At 47.3% G+C, this 17,591-nt stretch overlaps 1 protein-coding gene across 3 annotated transcripts in view; it reads right to left on the reverse strand.

Moving 5' to 3' along the window:
• Positions 1-17,591, reverse strand: part of LOC133342361 (potassium voltage-gated channel subfamily H member 1-like) — a 149,484-nt gene that overhangs the window by 49,424 nt on the left and 82,469 nt on the right. For all 3 annotated transcript variants that reach the window (XM_061551471.1, XM_061551470.1, XM_061551472.1), the window contains exons 7-8: positions 16,724-17,153; positions 2,250-2,449 (exon numbers count right to left, since the gene is read on the reverse strand). In XM_061551471.1, the coding sequence (XP_061407455.1) occupies positions 2,250-2,449; positions 16,724-17,153 (630 nt within the window). The remainder of the gene's footprint in view (positions 1-2,249; positions 2,450-16,723; positions 17,154-17,591) is intronic.

The following is a 17,591-nucleotide window of genomic DNA, read 5'->3' on the forward strand; positions in this document are numbered from 1 at the left end:
TGCAATTGCTTGCTGGCACCACTGCCAAACGGTAGGGCCTCCCGCTCACGTCAGCTGTACAGCGCCCATCCCTCCAGAATGGTGTCGTGGCCTGCACGTCCACGCTGAACTGACACCTTGGAAGAGGTGGGAGTTCCCACACTTCACCCCGCCATACGCGACCTGCCTAGCTGCGCTGAACCCACTTATTGCTGCTGAGTGGACAGAAGCAGTGGGGGTGGGGGGGTGTAAGAAACATTCACGGTCGTTTCGAGGAGATTGAAACAAAATGGCGACCGCCTGGGTTACAAGTCTCGTGAGCTGCTAACCATTACACCCCACGACAGCATCCCACGATCAGCCAAAGCAGAGGACAAATATAATTTTCGACGGCTGGATCAATTTTAAGAACACTTATTCAACGAGCTTGCCTCTTACAAAGCGCGCGATGATTTAATCGCTTACTGCACGCTCGTGCACGCGTGTGTGCATGCATTTACGCACGCGTGTCTGTGCGTGTGCACGCGTGCGCGTGTTACGTGGGGAGCTGACTGCATGGGAAATCCATTTAGCTGGCAGGTGAACAGGCGAATAACCTGGGACTAATGCGATGAGACCCGCCATGATTTTGATTGAAAATGAGCATTCTGCGTTCTTTGGCTGCCCTCAAAGACCGCGTCACCAATGTGCAGCCAGGAGCCAGTGGTGGAGATTCCACGTTCCATTGACGGTGCCGAGTCTCTCCACGGTGTCAATCACTGCCGACTTCCCCACGAAGCGGCGTCTCTTTTTATCAACCCGGAGAACCGATGGGCCAAGCCGGCAAGCCAGGTCGCTTCTGAAAAGGGAACTAATGGAACAGTAGGCCTTACCTGGTAAGATAAAAAAAAAATAGCTTACCTTGATTTGTTTTTATATTTTGAATGATTTGTTTACCTTGACTATAATGTGCACTCCCATCGTGTTTCTCTATTGTTTGTTGTTGTAACTGTCCGACCCTGTGCCCCTACCGGACATCTGTGAAAACGAGCTTGAAAGCTCATTGGATTCCTCCAGCGTAAGTAAATATTCCGATTCAGATTCTGATCGTCGCACGTGGTGGCTTTGTACTCGTCAAAAGCGGTGGGGACTGCCGGCGGCACAAGCTGCCATTGCCCAGAATTTTGTGAAACTCTCAATGCCGCTGGGCTGATGGCAGTAAATAATTTATATATGCGGTATAACACACGTTAATGCCACAATAATTGTACATTGAAGGTAATGAATTGTACGTTGTATGCTAATTGTACTCTTAACTGCACACTGGGTTCACTCCTCGTAACACAGTTTCGCTCCCACATGCACAACCCCCTGACGCAAAAGAACTGGCTGAACGTCCTAACGCAGGACTCGATGGGGTAAATAGCCTTGAGACTCTCTTAGCCTTTCCTGGACGAATAATAATAATAATACAAATGGACCTTTTGGCAAGGAAAGCCCCACAGAGTCTTTCGATTCTTTTTCAAGAGTCTCTTACTTGTCGGACGTTTGGCCAATTCTATTCGTGACTGGAATTCGGGAGGAAACCGGGGGGGATAAAAAAAACTCTCCAGTGGCGTGCGACTGCGGTGATCCAGAACAGACGGTACGACGTGCGACGACGCAATACCGAAGGAGAGGTCACTGCGATACACTCCGCTGCTCCCGACGCAGTAATCTGGCTTGACAACCTGAATGTGACATTGCGGTTGTTGCCGTGCGACAGAAGAAGTGGGCCTTACTTGGTGAAATTAAACCAAAAAAGTGTTGGTGAATTGAACACGTAGGCTTTCGCGACCGATATAATTCATGAAAAAGGTTTCTAGGGGTTAGATTGCACAGATATAAATGTGTCGTTAACCCAGTGACACCACCCGACACAGCCAATTGGCATTCCACAAGTAGTGACTAATCCCATATCTGCATTTCCCATAAATATGCTAAATTCCTCTTGATATGCAAATTACTTTGTCAAGGCGCTCTTCCCCCTCCAACCCAGCTTAAATATATGCTCCAAGCCTGGTGGTGTTTCATTCAGACGCTGTCTTTCCGACAGCCCTGTTCTTCACCTGAGGACGGCTGCTTGCGTTGTGGCCGAAATGTCGTGAGAATTATTTTATTATTTTTATTTTTTTATTACTTTATTATTTCCCTTCTACATGACTTTACCGAAAGAACCAAGAAGGTTTGTTAGTGAGTTAAGAAGTTGTGCTGCGGCTGTGGCGACGGCCGCGGTTGGGTTGGCCACGCACCTTCTCGGTATCGATGCCCTTGGTCATGGTCCAGGCGGACACGATGTAGTCCATGACGCGCTCGCTCAGCCCCTTGGGCACCTGGTGCAGCTGCAGGAAGTCGCGCACGCTCTTCAGCATCTTGTGGTAGCGGTTGGTGTTGGCCGACATCTGCTGGAAGATGGTCGTCACGTTTCCGAAGATTGTGGCGTACAGCAAGGCTGCGTGGGGGGAAGGGGGGGGCGGAGATGGGCAAGAACAACGCGTCGCGCAGGTTGGAGCTGGGGGTCACGGAATGGTTATAGGTGGTTTATTCTTTCCCCCGGGGGGGCGACGAGCCACTTTCAGGAGAGTAGTCGAGAGAGCAGGTTGCTGAAATGTCAGGTTCGGCGCTAACCCCCTCTCGTGCGTGTGGATTGTCTCCAGCCGCACCGGAGTCCAGGGCTGGATTACGCGGCGCACCGGTCGGTACCTCCCGTTAGCACCGTCGGCTCCGTACGGTGCGAAAGAAGTTCAACGTGCATGCGCGCATACACCGCGGCCGTGGTCAATAGCAACGATGGTGGGTGACGGTCTGCACGTCCCACCCTTCCTGCCTTCACTAGCCCACGCTCACTAGCGTGGTGAAGTACGGTCAAACAACCCACACGGTCAGCACGGCGTGTGTGAATTGACAGAAGGGCTGTAAGATTTGTTCATTGTAAACTAAACTATTTTTATTTTACCAGGTAAGGCCCTTCTTATTACACGCTTTTATTTAACTCACTCCGTCTGTTGTATCCTCAAAAAATAAATCTTGTAACTCAATTTTTACACACTTCCCAATGTGCTATCGACTGCAAACTTGGTGTAGCTATGTCATACTGATGACAACACAATATGCTATCATAAAAAATCCAAAACATTTTTTTTTCACATTTTACACGCTTTTATTTAACTTACTGTGTGTGTTGTCGTATCCAAAAATATTGCAACTCAATTTCAACCGTATTCCCAATGCCGTATCGACTGCAAACTTCGTATAGGTGTGTCATACTGATGACAATACTATATTCTATCATTAAAAAGTAAAAAGTAAATATTTTTTAACAATCTTTTTAACGGCTCTAATTATCCACGCTCAACTGGCGTTGCCTGTAAATCACGGCAAGCCTCGGGGAGCAACGCCCAGGGGCGCAAATGATAGCTCAACAAAGCGGCTTATCACGTGGGAATGTATAGCAGCCACAATGCTCTGAACGCACGGTTGCTGAGCGAGGCCCAAAACACACCGAGGGGCCCGCGACCAAGTTGCAAGGCGACTGTTGTTGCTGGGACGTTGGGTGAAGGGACGTTGGGAGGGAGCGACCGCGACGTGGGGCAGCGCGAGGGAGAGAAGCGGAATGACAATTGTGTTGTGTACTTCAGTGTGCCGGTAGAACACAGCACGGAGGGTTGAGAGAAAAAAAAACGGCCAGTCTGGCAGACAGGGTCCAGGGACAAGGTGGAGGAATGTATGAGTTAAATTTCGATTGAAAGCTTTCGTGACTGCAGAGATTCATCTTCTTGGTTCTTTCGGTAAAGTCACGTAGAATGGAAATAATAAAATAATAAGAAGAAGTCTGAATGACTCTGTCTTCCCGACAGACCTGTTCTTCACCTGAGGACGGCTGCTTGCGTTGTGGCCGAGAGAAGTATTGTTTTATGTTTTATATTTATTATTTTATTTTTTCCATTGTACGTGACTTTACCGAAAGAACCAAGAAAATGTATGCGTTGTTTATAGGAATTCCAAAGGCCTCATCCGGCAACAGATTGACAAGTGGCTTGCTGTATACGGGATTCTCGGCTGAGCAGTCTTTGTGTATTGCCCATATGCGTGTAATATGTTGCGCAGAGTATATATACGTTGCAGCGTTGTATGTTTTCTTTAAATATAACTTGATGACGTTTTACTCGCTTGACACTGGAGCGCCGCGCTTGTTAGCGTGCGCGCGCAGCGGAGACGCATTTGCTCTGACTTCAAGCACTGGACCTCTCTGCGCGACAATCGAGCAGATTGAGAGAGAAGCAAATGGTGGCGTGTGGATTCTACACACTCAGTCGGGCACTGTCTACCCCACCGTTACCCCCGCCGTCTGTTCCACCGGGAATACAAGATCGGTCTGCCAGGGAACCAATATTCAGGAATATTAGTTTTCCTTCTGCATGTGTAGCTCCTTAAAGTAGAGTAACCCTTTGCATACATATCTACATCTGTGCATTTTCGACTAAAACCAAAACATTAACTTTACGAACTTGCCTAGTTTGCTTTCAGCATAGTGTAGCTTTTCAAATCATGTTGGGTCCTAACTTGTGTTTACCAATGTAGCACATAATCCCGAGCCGTAGCCCATAAACATAACACCTAACCCATAATCCATAACCACTAACCCATAACCCTAACCACTCACACAAACCATAACTCAAAACCCTAACCACTATCCTTAACTATAACCCATTAACCAAACCACAAGACTCTAATGATAGCTCAAAGGGAACACGAGAAACCATACCATCGATATTGAGCACTCAGTTATCTCATTGTCCATCATCGTCATCGTCTTCGTCAGCTATGATCAATCCACTGCTGGATGAACGGCTCCCCCTGGCCGCCACCACCTCTCGCAATCCCACGACGCAACCATCCGTCCAGCCACCTGCACACGAACTCGCTGCGCGCCATCTTCTCGTAGGGCATCCAGTGGGACGCGTTGCCACTCCTTGGCTGCCACTCCGCTATTGCTGTTGGCCACCGTCCATCATCCCTTCCTATCCGGCCCAAGCCCACTTACTTCTCCTTAATAGTTTGGATGATGCCATTAAACCCTGCGTATATATTCTCCTCCGTGTGTCCCCTCACTGGCAACGCAGCCCATAATGAATTCTGCCTGGGCAAACCAACAACACACACACACACATTGTCCCAACCTTTAATGACCGGTGATGTATCTGAGCTGACGTGCTCTGCACGGTGGAATCTGCCTCGACTGAGAAATAAATAGCGGCGTCTGCAGTCCCCCGCTGTAGGTCAACCTTCCGATAGCGCCCAATAAAAAGTCATCTTGACTCTTCACCGGGGGGGTGGAGGGGGAGGGGACACATTTTAATCTCAACGCGTGTCTCTTCTGTTGCGCAGGTTTTATGCTCCAGCGCCACCCGTGTACGCTCTGGCACGTGCGCGTGTGCGGCTGTAACGAGCGCGCTGCGTTCGTAACGCGAGTGCTGCGGCGGGCATGCCGCACACACGGCTCTACAAACGTCATGAATTTTTCGATTTAAAGCTTTCGTGACTGCAGGGATTCATCTTCTTGGTTCTTTCGGTAAAGTCACGTAGAATGGAAACAATAAAATAATAAAAATAAAACAATAAAATAAATTCTCACGACGTTTCGGCCACAACGCAAGCAGCCGTCCTCAGGTGGAGAACAGGTCTGTCTACGTGACTTTACCGAAAGAACCAAGAAGAAGAAACGTCATGAAGTCCTTGCGCAGGAGCGTGGCAGAAATTGTTTTTTTCTAACGGTAATGTAAGCACCGACTCAAACACACTCTCCAACGAACAGCAACAATAAAAAAAACAGATTCGTCAATAACAGTGGACTTAAAAGAAATCAAATATATCATAGGCGACGTTCTCAGGCAATGGGCCCCTTTTGCCTACATTCTCCAATCAAGGCGTTTTGTTTAGTGCAGTTCACGTGCATGCACGGCCCTTTTTGCGAATCCACCGCTGGATGATCGAGGGCGTCGCTACAGCGTGTGGGCGGTGCGGGGTTGTTTGGCCATACTTCACCACGCCGGTCAGTGCAGGTTACTGACAATGGGGAGCGTAGACTTTGGAGCATAGCACGCTCTAACAATGCAGTATTCTGCATTTCCCCCTGCTGCTAAATAACCACTCTGGCAGCCTACAGCATCTGCTTTATGCGTGATGTTTACCCATCCAAGCACTATACAGGCTCAAACTTGCTTAGTTTCCGAGATCTGATGAGATCGGGGTGCATTCTGGGTGGTTTACATGCGCGTTGCCACCTCCGAGCTATATAAAAAAAACAGGGCACATAATGGGAATAAGAATATCGCACAACACTGAAAGAGTGGGGGGGGGGGGGACTACGTGTAAATGCATTGCCTTGAGTGCTGGATTATTAAACAACTGACAAATGCCAGGACTTGTAATGCTCCAGGAAGACTGCCGACATTTTCTGGACACCTGTTTCAAAGAGAGAACAATCCTGGGAACACCAGGACAGGTGGCAACCTGTAAGTGTGTGCGTAACCACATGCGTGTGTGTTTTGAAGTCCGACAGTGAAGGGGTTAACGTTGCATTCATTCATGAGTCAAGGGGACAGACAAATGCAGCAGGCCGTGAGCCAAAAGCTTTTGTGAGATGAGATCACAAAAGGTGGAATGAAGAAACTTGGGCAACTGAAAGCCACGGACACCGTAGAGGAAGCAGCTACTGGGTGACCTCACAAAGACATTCACAATTGTCCAAGATATTTCTCGGACGCACAACGTTCCACGTTTATACGAGCCGACAGATTTGTAAAAGCCCAAGCGTTGCAAGCCCCATGTTCATTTACTTCGCGCAGTGTCAAGCCTTGCGTTCACTGCCACAAAGCCATGACAATTTTTCAGACACCAGAAGTGACTCGCTCCGAGCAGTGGCAAACGCTCTAATGAAATGTCAGAGTTACGGTCAAATATGCCATTTTTGTATTGCCTATTTGCTGAATTGCCCAAATACACCCATAGGCTTTTGTTGTCGTTGCTCTTTTACGCTCAGGATAAAACATGACTTCAGTACAACTAAAAGCCAAACTCAGCTGAAGTTATTTACATCGTCGGGCCTTGAACTGCAAATGCAGGCAAAAAATGTACACATGAACACACTTTCACTCGAGGGCAAATCGCGACTGGATCGTTAAAGCAACTTCAAGAGTATTGGAAGCCCAGAACTGAACCCCGTGGCACCAGCAATAATGTACTGAAATATATAGATGGCATGCCTTCCTTCGCCACTCACTGTTGCTAATAAACATGATTTAAGTATTCACGGGGCACCAAAGGACATCATCTCCCGCGGTAGTTTATGGCCGACAGTGTGAAAGATTGCGCTTAGATCCTATGACCATTGTTGACAAGTCCGCGAGAGGTGAGATGGAATCCTCGCAGAGACTTGTTTTCGCTACATTTTTAAACAATATTAAATGACCAAGTTCTACGCTGGCAGCATTCGGGAATTCAATGCTTATGAAAAGCAAATGGCAGAAAAATCGTGCATACGCATGGATTCTATTATGCTATCCAATGCACATTGGTGCTTGCAGAGAATTTAATCAGCGGTGATAATGGTAGAACTCACGGCAGGCCCGCAAGTAGGAAGTGGTATATCCGTTAAGCCGGTTCTACACCAGAGCAAGTAGACGCACAACCAAGTCGCTCTCAAGATGGCTCAACTTCATCGCCTCCAACCGCTTTCTCCACATCTTAGCAGGCAGTTGCGCGACAAGGAAATTAAACTGCACATTCAAGATTGTGACGAACAATCATAGTTCGCAAATGCGCACTCGATGAATTGCGTCGCCACTACTCCATCTCTATTGCAAGAAACTGGTTGCACAGCTGCTAGCAACCGGTGGCAGAGACTCGTACCTGGTGGCAGAGGCTAGGACATTTAGTTGCGTGCAACCAAGTTGTGCTACGGGTCTCTCAGGTGTGGATCTGGTTTAAGCTTCAAGGAGACGATGGGGCTTTGGTAGCGGCTCTGCCGGGGAGACGGTGCTCACCTCGACGGCCGGCTGAAGTTCACTGGCTCTGTAGAGAGAGAAGTGTGTGTGCACCCCGTGCATTTCATGCGGGGAGCAGTGGCACAGTGCTTAATTGCACTGCGCTCTGCATCTGGTGACCTGACCAACATCAGTGGCGAATAATATCTGAGCCGGTCCAATCACCCCCCCCCCCCCCACCCCTGTCTTCACCATCCAGTCTGGTCAAGTATGATTAAATAATTTCTGGTGTGGAGAGGTCTTCATCCAGCAGTGGACAAATGGTTGTGAGAATTACCTAAAATTTGTGTTTCAGCCACCTGTTATAAAGCACAGTTGTCAAGTGTAGCAATGCATGTTCTCAGGTCGCTAATGACTGCACAGAAAATAATATAAAATGTGGTCTTCCACTTAATTCACTATATTCCACATCCCGGGAATAAAACAACCATTTGATTTTGATTGCCACTCTTTGAAAGGCATATGGAAATGTGTGCTGCCTGGTGTGGGTTGTGTGTAACTGATCGAAGAGACTTCAGAAATAGTTCTCGATCAGCTTCTCTTCTGGGGCTGTTTCTTTGGCAGAGAGCACGGAACTCCCCGCTGAGAAAGCTTGGAATGGAAATCTCTCCGTCTCATAACTACCTTAATAACACAATTTGAGTGACATTGAAATGTAAAAAGTTCAAGGAATTTAAATGAAAAAGTGACTTTTAAAAAATTACATAATTTCTATTAAACTTGGCATACTTCTGATGTCTACACGAAAATGAAAACTATTGTTAAGGCTTAAACATTGATGATATGTTGTTCATACAATGCTTTGTTTCCGTGGCTTGCAAATTGCTTTCCAAGCAACACTGGTAGTAATCGCAAGGCCACAGAAAGAGGTTGGCGAAACTGTTTTAAGATACTGAACTACTTGTTTAGAGTACTTGATTATTAGGTTTGTTTTATTCATTTCCTGGTGCACGGTGGCTCGCAAAACGGTTTCGAGTGCTGACCGTTGTCTGCCGTTCCAGAAAGGTTGGGAAACACTGCTCTAGGTGAAGTTAAAGGTGCAGCTGTTTCGTGCCACTGCTGATGGAAAGGCCTCTACGAGAAAGGCATCTACTCGATGGACCTCTACTAGAAGGGCCTCCATGAGAAATGCCTTGGAAGAAGTGGGAGTACCCACACTTCATACCACCACATGTGACCAGCCGATCGACTGTTGTGTACCTATTTATACTGCTGGGTGCATTTACGTTATCTATAGCTTTAGTAAGGCTATTATAGAAATTGTAATTGTACAACCGGCCCGTTGGGGCAACAGTACCAGACGTGTCTCACAATTGAGAGAGTACCTGTTGAAGCACTGGTTAGAGATCAGCTTAGCCAATCAACCTTTCACGATTGATGAAAGAAGTACCACTTTGTGAAAAAAATAACAGTGGTCATCCTAAGAAAACAATTGCCCCTACATAGGAACGCGGGATTTCCACCACTGGCTCAGGGCTGTGAAGAGGAAATTGGCACCAACTAATGCTCAACCCAATGAGATTTCTCATTTGAATAGTCTTCACGTATTTACTGGCAACCACGAAGTCATTTGTAGCCATAGTTAGATTTTTCAGGATCTGCATGGGAATTATTGATCAATTTCAATTCCCTACAGTGACGTTAATTGGAATTGAGACATTAATTGCTCTTGTATTCGCAAACGTAATTGAAACTGTGCCTCTATTACTGTAACAAATGGATTGCAGTGTAATAATTGACTTCCAAATCTGTTATTTACAAAGGAAAAGGGGGGGGGGGTACAACGACTAGCCTAGACAAAAAAAACACAATCTCAATGTAGTTTTATTTAAATAACACTGGGTCCATTTTGGCAAAGCACAATCTTAGGACTAATCCAAAAGCCAAGAAGGAATGCACATTATCTCTGATCCTAGAGAAAGCAGATTTCCGTGAAATGTGATCAAGCGTTGCTATTGAATTACACAACACAAATACCCTTAAATAGACAGAAATTAAATTATGCCCTCGGTAACGTACGGCGGCTGTTACTTTAGAAGGACGACCCACAGGCCCAGTGATTTTTTTTCAAAACACAATCTCAATGTAGTTTTTTTTTTAAAACACAATCTCAATGTAGTTGTATTTAATGAAAAAAGCATCTCAAAGTGCATGATAATAATCATCATCTTAAAAAAAACCTGCAAGTGTTGAAAAAACTCAGGGAAAAACTATACAAACGCAAGTAGCATCACAAAGGCCAGAGCTATCAGATATCCACCTCAATTCTAATTACCACTCTAAGCCAAGAATGCGGGTCCCGCGCGTGACGTCACTCCACATGAGGCCCACTCCCCCGCGTGACGTCACTGCACATGAGGCTCACTCACCCCCCTCATGAATATTCATGAGCTGGTGGATTTTTACACTAACGCAGAGGAAGGTCGTGCTGAATTAAACTATTTATTACGCAAAATCGCTTCAAATATGACGTTTCTTTGCAGAAAGTGACGGTAAAAAATAAATCTACGCGTGACGTCACTGCAAAAGAGTCCCCTCATTAATAATCATGATCGGGTGACGTCACTTCACATACCGCACCCCTCCCATATTAACCATGAGAGGGTGACGTCACTTCAGATGCCGCACCCCTCCCCAACAACCATTAGCGGGTGACGTCACTCCCCATGGGGCAACCCCCCCCCCCCCCCCCCTCATTAAGAAATCTCAGCCCCGTTCCATTTGTCCAGCCTAAAACAAAATAGCGATCTTTTGTTAAACCCCTTCGACATTTTACGAAACTCCTCTTCATCAATTGCGCGATTATGTGGTTAAGTAAACGCTGTCACCGGGCGAGCCCACAGCAAAGCCCAACCCCCCCACCACCGTCTGCATTAAGCAGCAGTAGTGAAGAAACCGAGTGACCTTCTAATCTGCCAGCAGCAGTGCTTAATATATGGCTGTTATGTCCCCTGCCTCGGCTGTTTATTCCAGGGTCATTATAACCCCGATGCAAGGCGTGCTGCGGCCCAACGTGGTTCATTCATTTGTCTGTGCCCACGGCTTGGGGTCAAGAGTCGGCTTAGCTGACCCACACCCCCTCCCCTTCACCTCCCCAGCTGGAGGGAAGTCAATGTAATTTTCTAAAACAACACGCAACCGCCGCCTTCGCGAACACATTCCCCAAGCGAACGCCGCTCGCCCTTGCGTCGCCTGTCCACGTTTTAGTTTTAAACGAGAACGTGGGTAGTAACATTGATTTGAATGTGGGAGAACGTGGGTCTCTTCAAGCTGCCGAGGGCTCCACTGGGCCTGTGACGTCACGGCCGGCGCCACGTGCTAATTCTAGATTTGAAGCTTTCGTGACTTGCAAGGATTCATATTCTTAGTTTTTTTTCGGTAAAGTCACGTAGGTAAAACATTTTATATCCACGTGCTAACCCAGCCGAGGGGATCCCTTGGCAAGAGAGAGCCCCGGGGTCCAGTTGAGGAGGACCGCGTGGCATAGTCTACAGCCCGCCTGTAAAGCTGATGTACGACTCTCCGCGCCCGAGGTTGCAATCCGGCCAAGCCGAGGTTTTAAGTGGTCGTGGCAACGCAGCGAAAGTACCGTGACCCGACCGGTCATGAGGCTCGGTGCCACACTTCGCTGCCCGTTGACCTTCGCCACCCACCCCTACCCCCGGGCACTGACGGGCAACGCGCGGGGGGGGACCGTACCGTAACTCACCGCGACGAACCCCCCCCCCCCCCCCACCACCTCAAACCCTTACCCCACACGATGAGTCAAAATATACTCTTTGGTTCTTTCGCTAAATACTCTTAGGCTTTTTCGGTAAAGTCACGTAGGTAAAATAATAATAAATAATAATTTTTTTCTATATTTTTTTCTTTATTTTTATTTTTTTACCTACGTGACTTTACCGAAAAAAACCTAAGAGTATGAATCCTTGCAGTCACGAAAGCTTCTAATCTTTCGGTAAAGTCACGTAGCTAGAAAAATATGGCTGTTATGTCCCCTACCTACGTGTTCTTTACCGAAAGAACCAAAGAGTATGGATTCCTGCACTCACGAAAGCTTCAAATCAAGTCAAAATATCCCTCTGCGGGCTGAACGTGCAGAGCGTCACTCTGACGCGCTCGCAACGGAGCACGGAGAGAACGGTGACGCGGCCCCGCGTCTCCGAATGGCTGCCCGTTTCACAGGACGGCCGACCTGCACGCGCGCTTGCAAAAGTCGCGGGCAGAATCCCCTGAGAACTCCTCCGCAGTTTGGACGTGATCCGAGCAACGTCTCTGCTTTGGCCACGCGGCATTGGCATTTTGTTGCGGGCGGGTTGGTGTCGCCGCGGCCACGGTGAGCCTGCCTCTCCCCACTAAGAGGTAATATTTCACACGAAAAAATAGGCAGCGCAGTACACACAACCTGGGGTGACCCTTGTGAGTAAGAAAAAGTAGTCTTGCGCACCGCCGTGTTACGCCACTTTGAATGCAGCCAACGAAGTGTGCGTGGTAATGGCACAACAGCGTGCGCTTCCGCGCTGTGCATCATCGCGAAATAATACACGTACAGAATGGATTAGTTTCTAAATATTGTAACGCGTGTACCGTATGCATCATCGTCAAGACGACAAATATGTGAATGAAATGTTACTTAATTTTTCTTTCGTGCGTTTCCCTCCCCCCCACAGTTTTTTATCCCGATTGCGCGATCAACATTGTGTCGTGAGATGAATGCATTCAGAAATCTCACACAGCAGTGCATCACCGGGTTAGAGAATGGTTTCGCAGAAGAAATACCACAAAATTGCTGAAATCTCTTCAATTGACCTATCCACGCTCTAGGCGTCACTTTCCATGCAGCAGGCTACAGAGAAAAATATTTATTACCGAGCAGCCAAACCAATATGTCGTACTTCTGAAAGCTGCGATTTAGACAAATTAAGTACAAAACTAAGTTTAATATGATGGGGGGTTTGTTCTGCAGTCATTGGACTGAGGCCATTTACTCGTGACATTTGAGCATCTGGTTTAAACTAATGAAATGTAATAAATGGTTATTAATGGTTCAACTAAGAAAAACTATGTGGCACGAGTTCCAGCATATGATTTGGATGAATTGCTATGAAATATGTAATCATTGTAGGATTGTAAAGACATACTTAGGGTAACTGAGCAGCATAAAAAAAACATTCTTAGACAACGGTCATTCTAATATATATATTTCTTAAACACATGCTTTCAAAATTTGCGGTATAATGGCTGTGAAGTCAGGGCGGATTTTATTCCACCGATGTTCGCCGTGGCCATTCACACAGAAAATTAATTGTTACCAAGGCACAAACAGAGAGTAATGTAATTTACTCTCACGAGCCACTCCACTGCTTTTTCTAATGGTTTTGCACTCAAGTGAACCATGCATTGGGCAAGGTAAAAATATCAACGACATTTGAGATAATATAACAATCTGACCTAATTCTTTTTGCAAATTGTTTTTGAATTTGTAATTCAGATTTGTTTGGGTCACAGCGTCACTGTCAAGGGAGCCTTCACGATGCCAGCCGTTGTGTTTATTAAACGTCGCCAATGTTGTATAATTGCATGGGCGGGTATTATTCATTTGTATGGTACAATGCTCTTTGCAGGTGTGGACCATTCTCTATAAATTAAATTGCAGCTGCGCCGGTGCTGTGTGCGAGCCCTACTCATTGTGCCGAATAATCTATTTGCAAAAAAAAAAAATATTAAACGGTTGTGAAGTTTTTATGTTTTGCTCACGCAAAAAAAAAACAGCCGGCTTTTTAGTGGCACTCGTAAAGCTGAAAGTGAAAGGCTGTGGGCTTAATTTTGAGTTGACTACCATTCATATAGAAAATAACCGAAATGATTTAACAACCAAAGACGACGTTTATTTATTTGTTTTGTACAAAATAATGGCTTGCCTCGCAGTCATTTTTCAAACAGATTGTTCTGATGTCCATAACTTCCCATCCTTCCCCCCCCACCTCCCCCATTTTGCTTAAACGATGCACATCGCTGGCGAATTGCATTATATGCGGGCAGAGCCTTTAGCCTGTCACATACGCAATTATCTGGAAATTCGTGAGATTGGCAGCTCAGGCATTAATGTCAGAGTATCATCGCCTGCAGTGTTGGCGCCACGGCAAGCAAACGTGGGCATAATGGAGGAGATCCTTCCGGGTATAGTAAATCATGTGCCGTCTGTTGTCAAGATATTTTTGATCTCCGTGTCATAACACTCGCCATTATAACCATAATCCCTCATGTTTTTGCGGGCCTTACTTGCAGCCCTGGAAATAGTTGCTTTGCAACATGCCACTGGAATGCCACACCATTGTAATTTATTTGATGTTGATATGAAAATTGCAAAAATAAGTAAATTTGTTTTACTCATTTAAATACTGTAAAAACAAAACAAAAAACCTCAGTTCAGTGAGTTTGTGAAGCGTTTGGAAGCCTGATTTTTTTTGTACCGAGATGAAAATAATTTTTGGGTAAAATAACACAATCATTATCGAGCATAATTACAAATGTGCATTAGGCTAATATTTTGAGATGCCACATTTTGTTCACTTGACTATTTTTATATTTTTTTATTTTGTTTGTATTGCTTGTATTATGCACCATCTTAAGATGCTCTCGGTACTTGATCATTATATTAATTCAAAATCACACCATTTTTTACATATTTTTTCATTTTTATTTCAGGGCCTGTTATAAGGACATGTGTACACTGCCCATAGGGCTATGTCATCCGTCCACGTTGGTATTTTGCACCGTACGTAGCCCAACATGCTAATCAGAGGTCCGAGCATTACAGCATGCAGAGCAACAGCTACAAAGTTGGATGCGGAGCTGCTATAGCCACCTTTCTCATGTGATTATTGACCGTTTGTAGATCTAACACTGACTTAACAGCTTAACGCCAATCATTTTGGTTTTCACTCAACCGCTGATGGCAAAATACTAACGTTTAAGGCATGATATCTCAGTGCTGTATCTTACATGTCAATTTGACCATCGATATTATCCATAAAGCAACACTGAATCTCAGGAACAGAGTGCACACCTTGTCAGATAAAGGAGATTTGTTCACGCCACTCACATAAAATATATATTTTTTTATATGTATTCGATTTTTTTCAAATCCATCTGCGGGGAAAAACTAAAACCGCGCCAGTTAAATCTGGAAAACTTTTTCGCAATATAATCCGAGCCTGTCTTGTTAATATTTACCACCCTGCGGTGGTCTGGAACAATCTGCCAACTAAAGGTCTGGTCAGCTGCTGACAATCGGTGTTTTTTAAGACCGACCTAAGAACATTTATTTTCTCTTCTGTCTAGTTTCATTGAGTTTAATTTTGTCAGTGCCCTCCGTGATTCCGTCTGAGGTTTTTTTTTTTTGTGCTGAATACGATCACGCGTTACGAATCTTGGATTGATTGATAAAATGGCGAGCGGTCGTTAGGGAAATTGTTAACATCCATGGGGTGTTTTTTTTGCACAATTAAACAAGAGGACACAGGTGGAAGGCGGTGGACAAATCGTACTATAAATTATAATCCTCTAAGATATTTATCGGAGGTAGTAAAATGTAGACAAGCACCTTACTCGCTCTGCGCACAGCCCCATTCTACACCGATCCCTCCAATCGCGTACATTAACCCGAGCATGTGGGGAGCTGGCTCAACGTGAGAAACATTACTTTGTAACGATGATGACCGCGTGCGTAGTGCTGATTAGCACGTTGAAAGGGAACCACTTCTCCCACAATCATAGATCAGTTTGTCTTAATTACTGCTCACCTTCCCAACGCCGTTTGCAAAGGATGTGTCAAGGGACGCAATTGCAACGTTAATGTTTATAAATGTGCGGACTGCATTGGCGATAAGCACAGCTGGAGCCGTGCGAGCAATTCCACGAGGCAAATGACACAGTCCAATTGTTGGGGGGGAGGGGGGGTTTGTGCATGTGCTCAGTTTTTGATGTCAATAATTATTGTGTTGTTGCGTGCACTGCTGGATGAAGGCCTTCCCACCCCCCCCCCCAATGCTTGTCGGTTATGGAAGCTTTTGACCATACTTCACCACGACGGTCAGTTGCCTGATGATGAAGGAGCCCAGGACCACACCACCACTGATGTTTGTAGCCGTGGCCAAAACAAGTGAAGCTCGGGTCGCCGGGCTCACAGTGCGGCACGCCGACCACCACTACAGCCACCGCCCCCCCCCGCCCTCCCCCCCACAATTCCATACGTGGAGGAAACTAATTGTATTGTCTGCAGAGTACGGTGAAGCCGTGGGCTCATATTATCGTGGATTTTTATGACGTTGGCAAGATAGCAAACACAATCACACCGCTAATGTCATTTAAAAAATGCAACGCAGCGTGTTGTTGCATACGCTCGCGCATTAAGGAATGACATTGCGCAGAGGGTGCGCGACATTGCCTCCAATTCTCGCTAAATACATCATTGCAGCCACGACACGTGCGTCTACATCGAGCGGGTGGGCGGGATCCTGGATATTGGCGACTGGGTTTTGGCACAAGCCGTCGGGGGGCAGGGAGGGCAGGGGAGGGGGCAGGGGGGGGGCAACTGAAGGGGGCATGATTGGAGGGGGGGTATGGGTTAGGCGGTGGGGGAGGAGGGCACGGGCCGGGACACGCGTTTGGTCACTCACATCCGGTCATCATCATGGCGATGGCGAAGATCTTCTCCCCGTCGGTGGTGGGCGCGATGTTGCCGAATCCCACGCTGGTGAGGCTCGTCATGGTGAAGTAGAGCGACGACACGTAGACCGAGCGCTTGGAGGGGCCGCCCTCCCACTGCGTGCCGTTGCTGGCGTTGAGCCGGTACGGCTGGCCCACGCTCTGGCCCAGCTGGAAGAGCCACGAGTGCGTGCGGATGCTGCGGCGCTCCTCGTCCACCACCTCGAACTCGCCGATGCTGTACCAGATGCAGGCGAGCCAGTGCGCGGCGAGGCCGAACACGCACACGAGCAGCACGAGCACGGCGGCGCCGTACTCGATGTAGTGGTCGAGCTTGCGCGCCACGCGGCCCAGCCGCAGCAGACGCACCACCTTGAGCGAGCTGAAGAGGCCGCTGATGCCCTGCGCGACAGGGGGGCGGGGGGGGCACGGTAGAGGAGCTTCGGGACGTGCGGAAAAGGACACCGGCGCACGGAGAAGACGGACGGATCCTGACGTCGAGCGCCGACGCAAGGCTGTTGTCGTTTCGGGGGGCTGGAGCGAGGGTGGTGGTGGGGGGGTTTGGCGGCCAAGTTGGTGCGAGCGAGTCGGACCTATGAATTAGGCCGAGTGCGCCGCGGCGAAGGGACGGTCGTAATGATCTCGCCCGAATCGCTTCGTCTCTCTCCTCCGGGTTGTTTTCGCGTTTAATTCGAGGCATTCCCGGCAATATCGGCGGCGGTGACTCGTTGGAGAATCCCCAAGGGCAGACGATAAAATCTAAGGATAGGGGGAGCAAAGGAATAAAATGCAGGTCCTGTGCCCTGGTGCGAGTGCAAATTGGAAAGGTCGCGCGCGTGC

This window comes from Lethenteron reissneri, chromosome 14, assembly GCF_015708825.2.
Source record: "Lethenteron reissneri isolate LAM-NWPU_2019-01 chromosome 14, ASM1570882v1, whole genome shotgun sequence".
NCBI lineage: Eukaryota > Metazoa > Chordata > Hyperoartia > Petromyzontiformes > Petromyzontidae > Lethenteron > Lethenteron reissneri.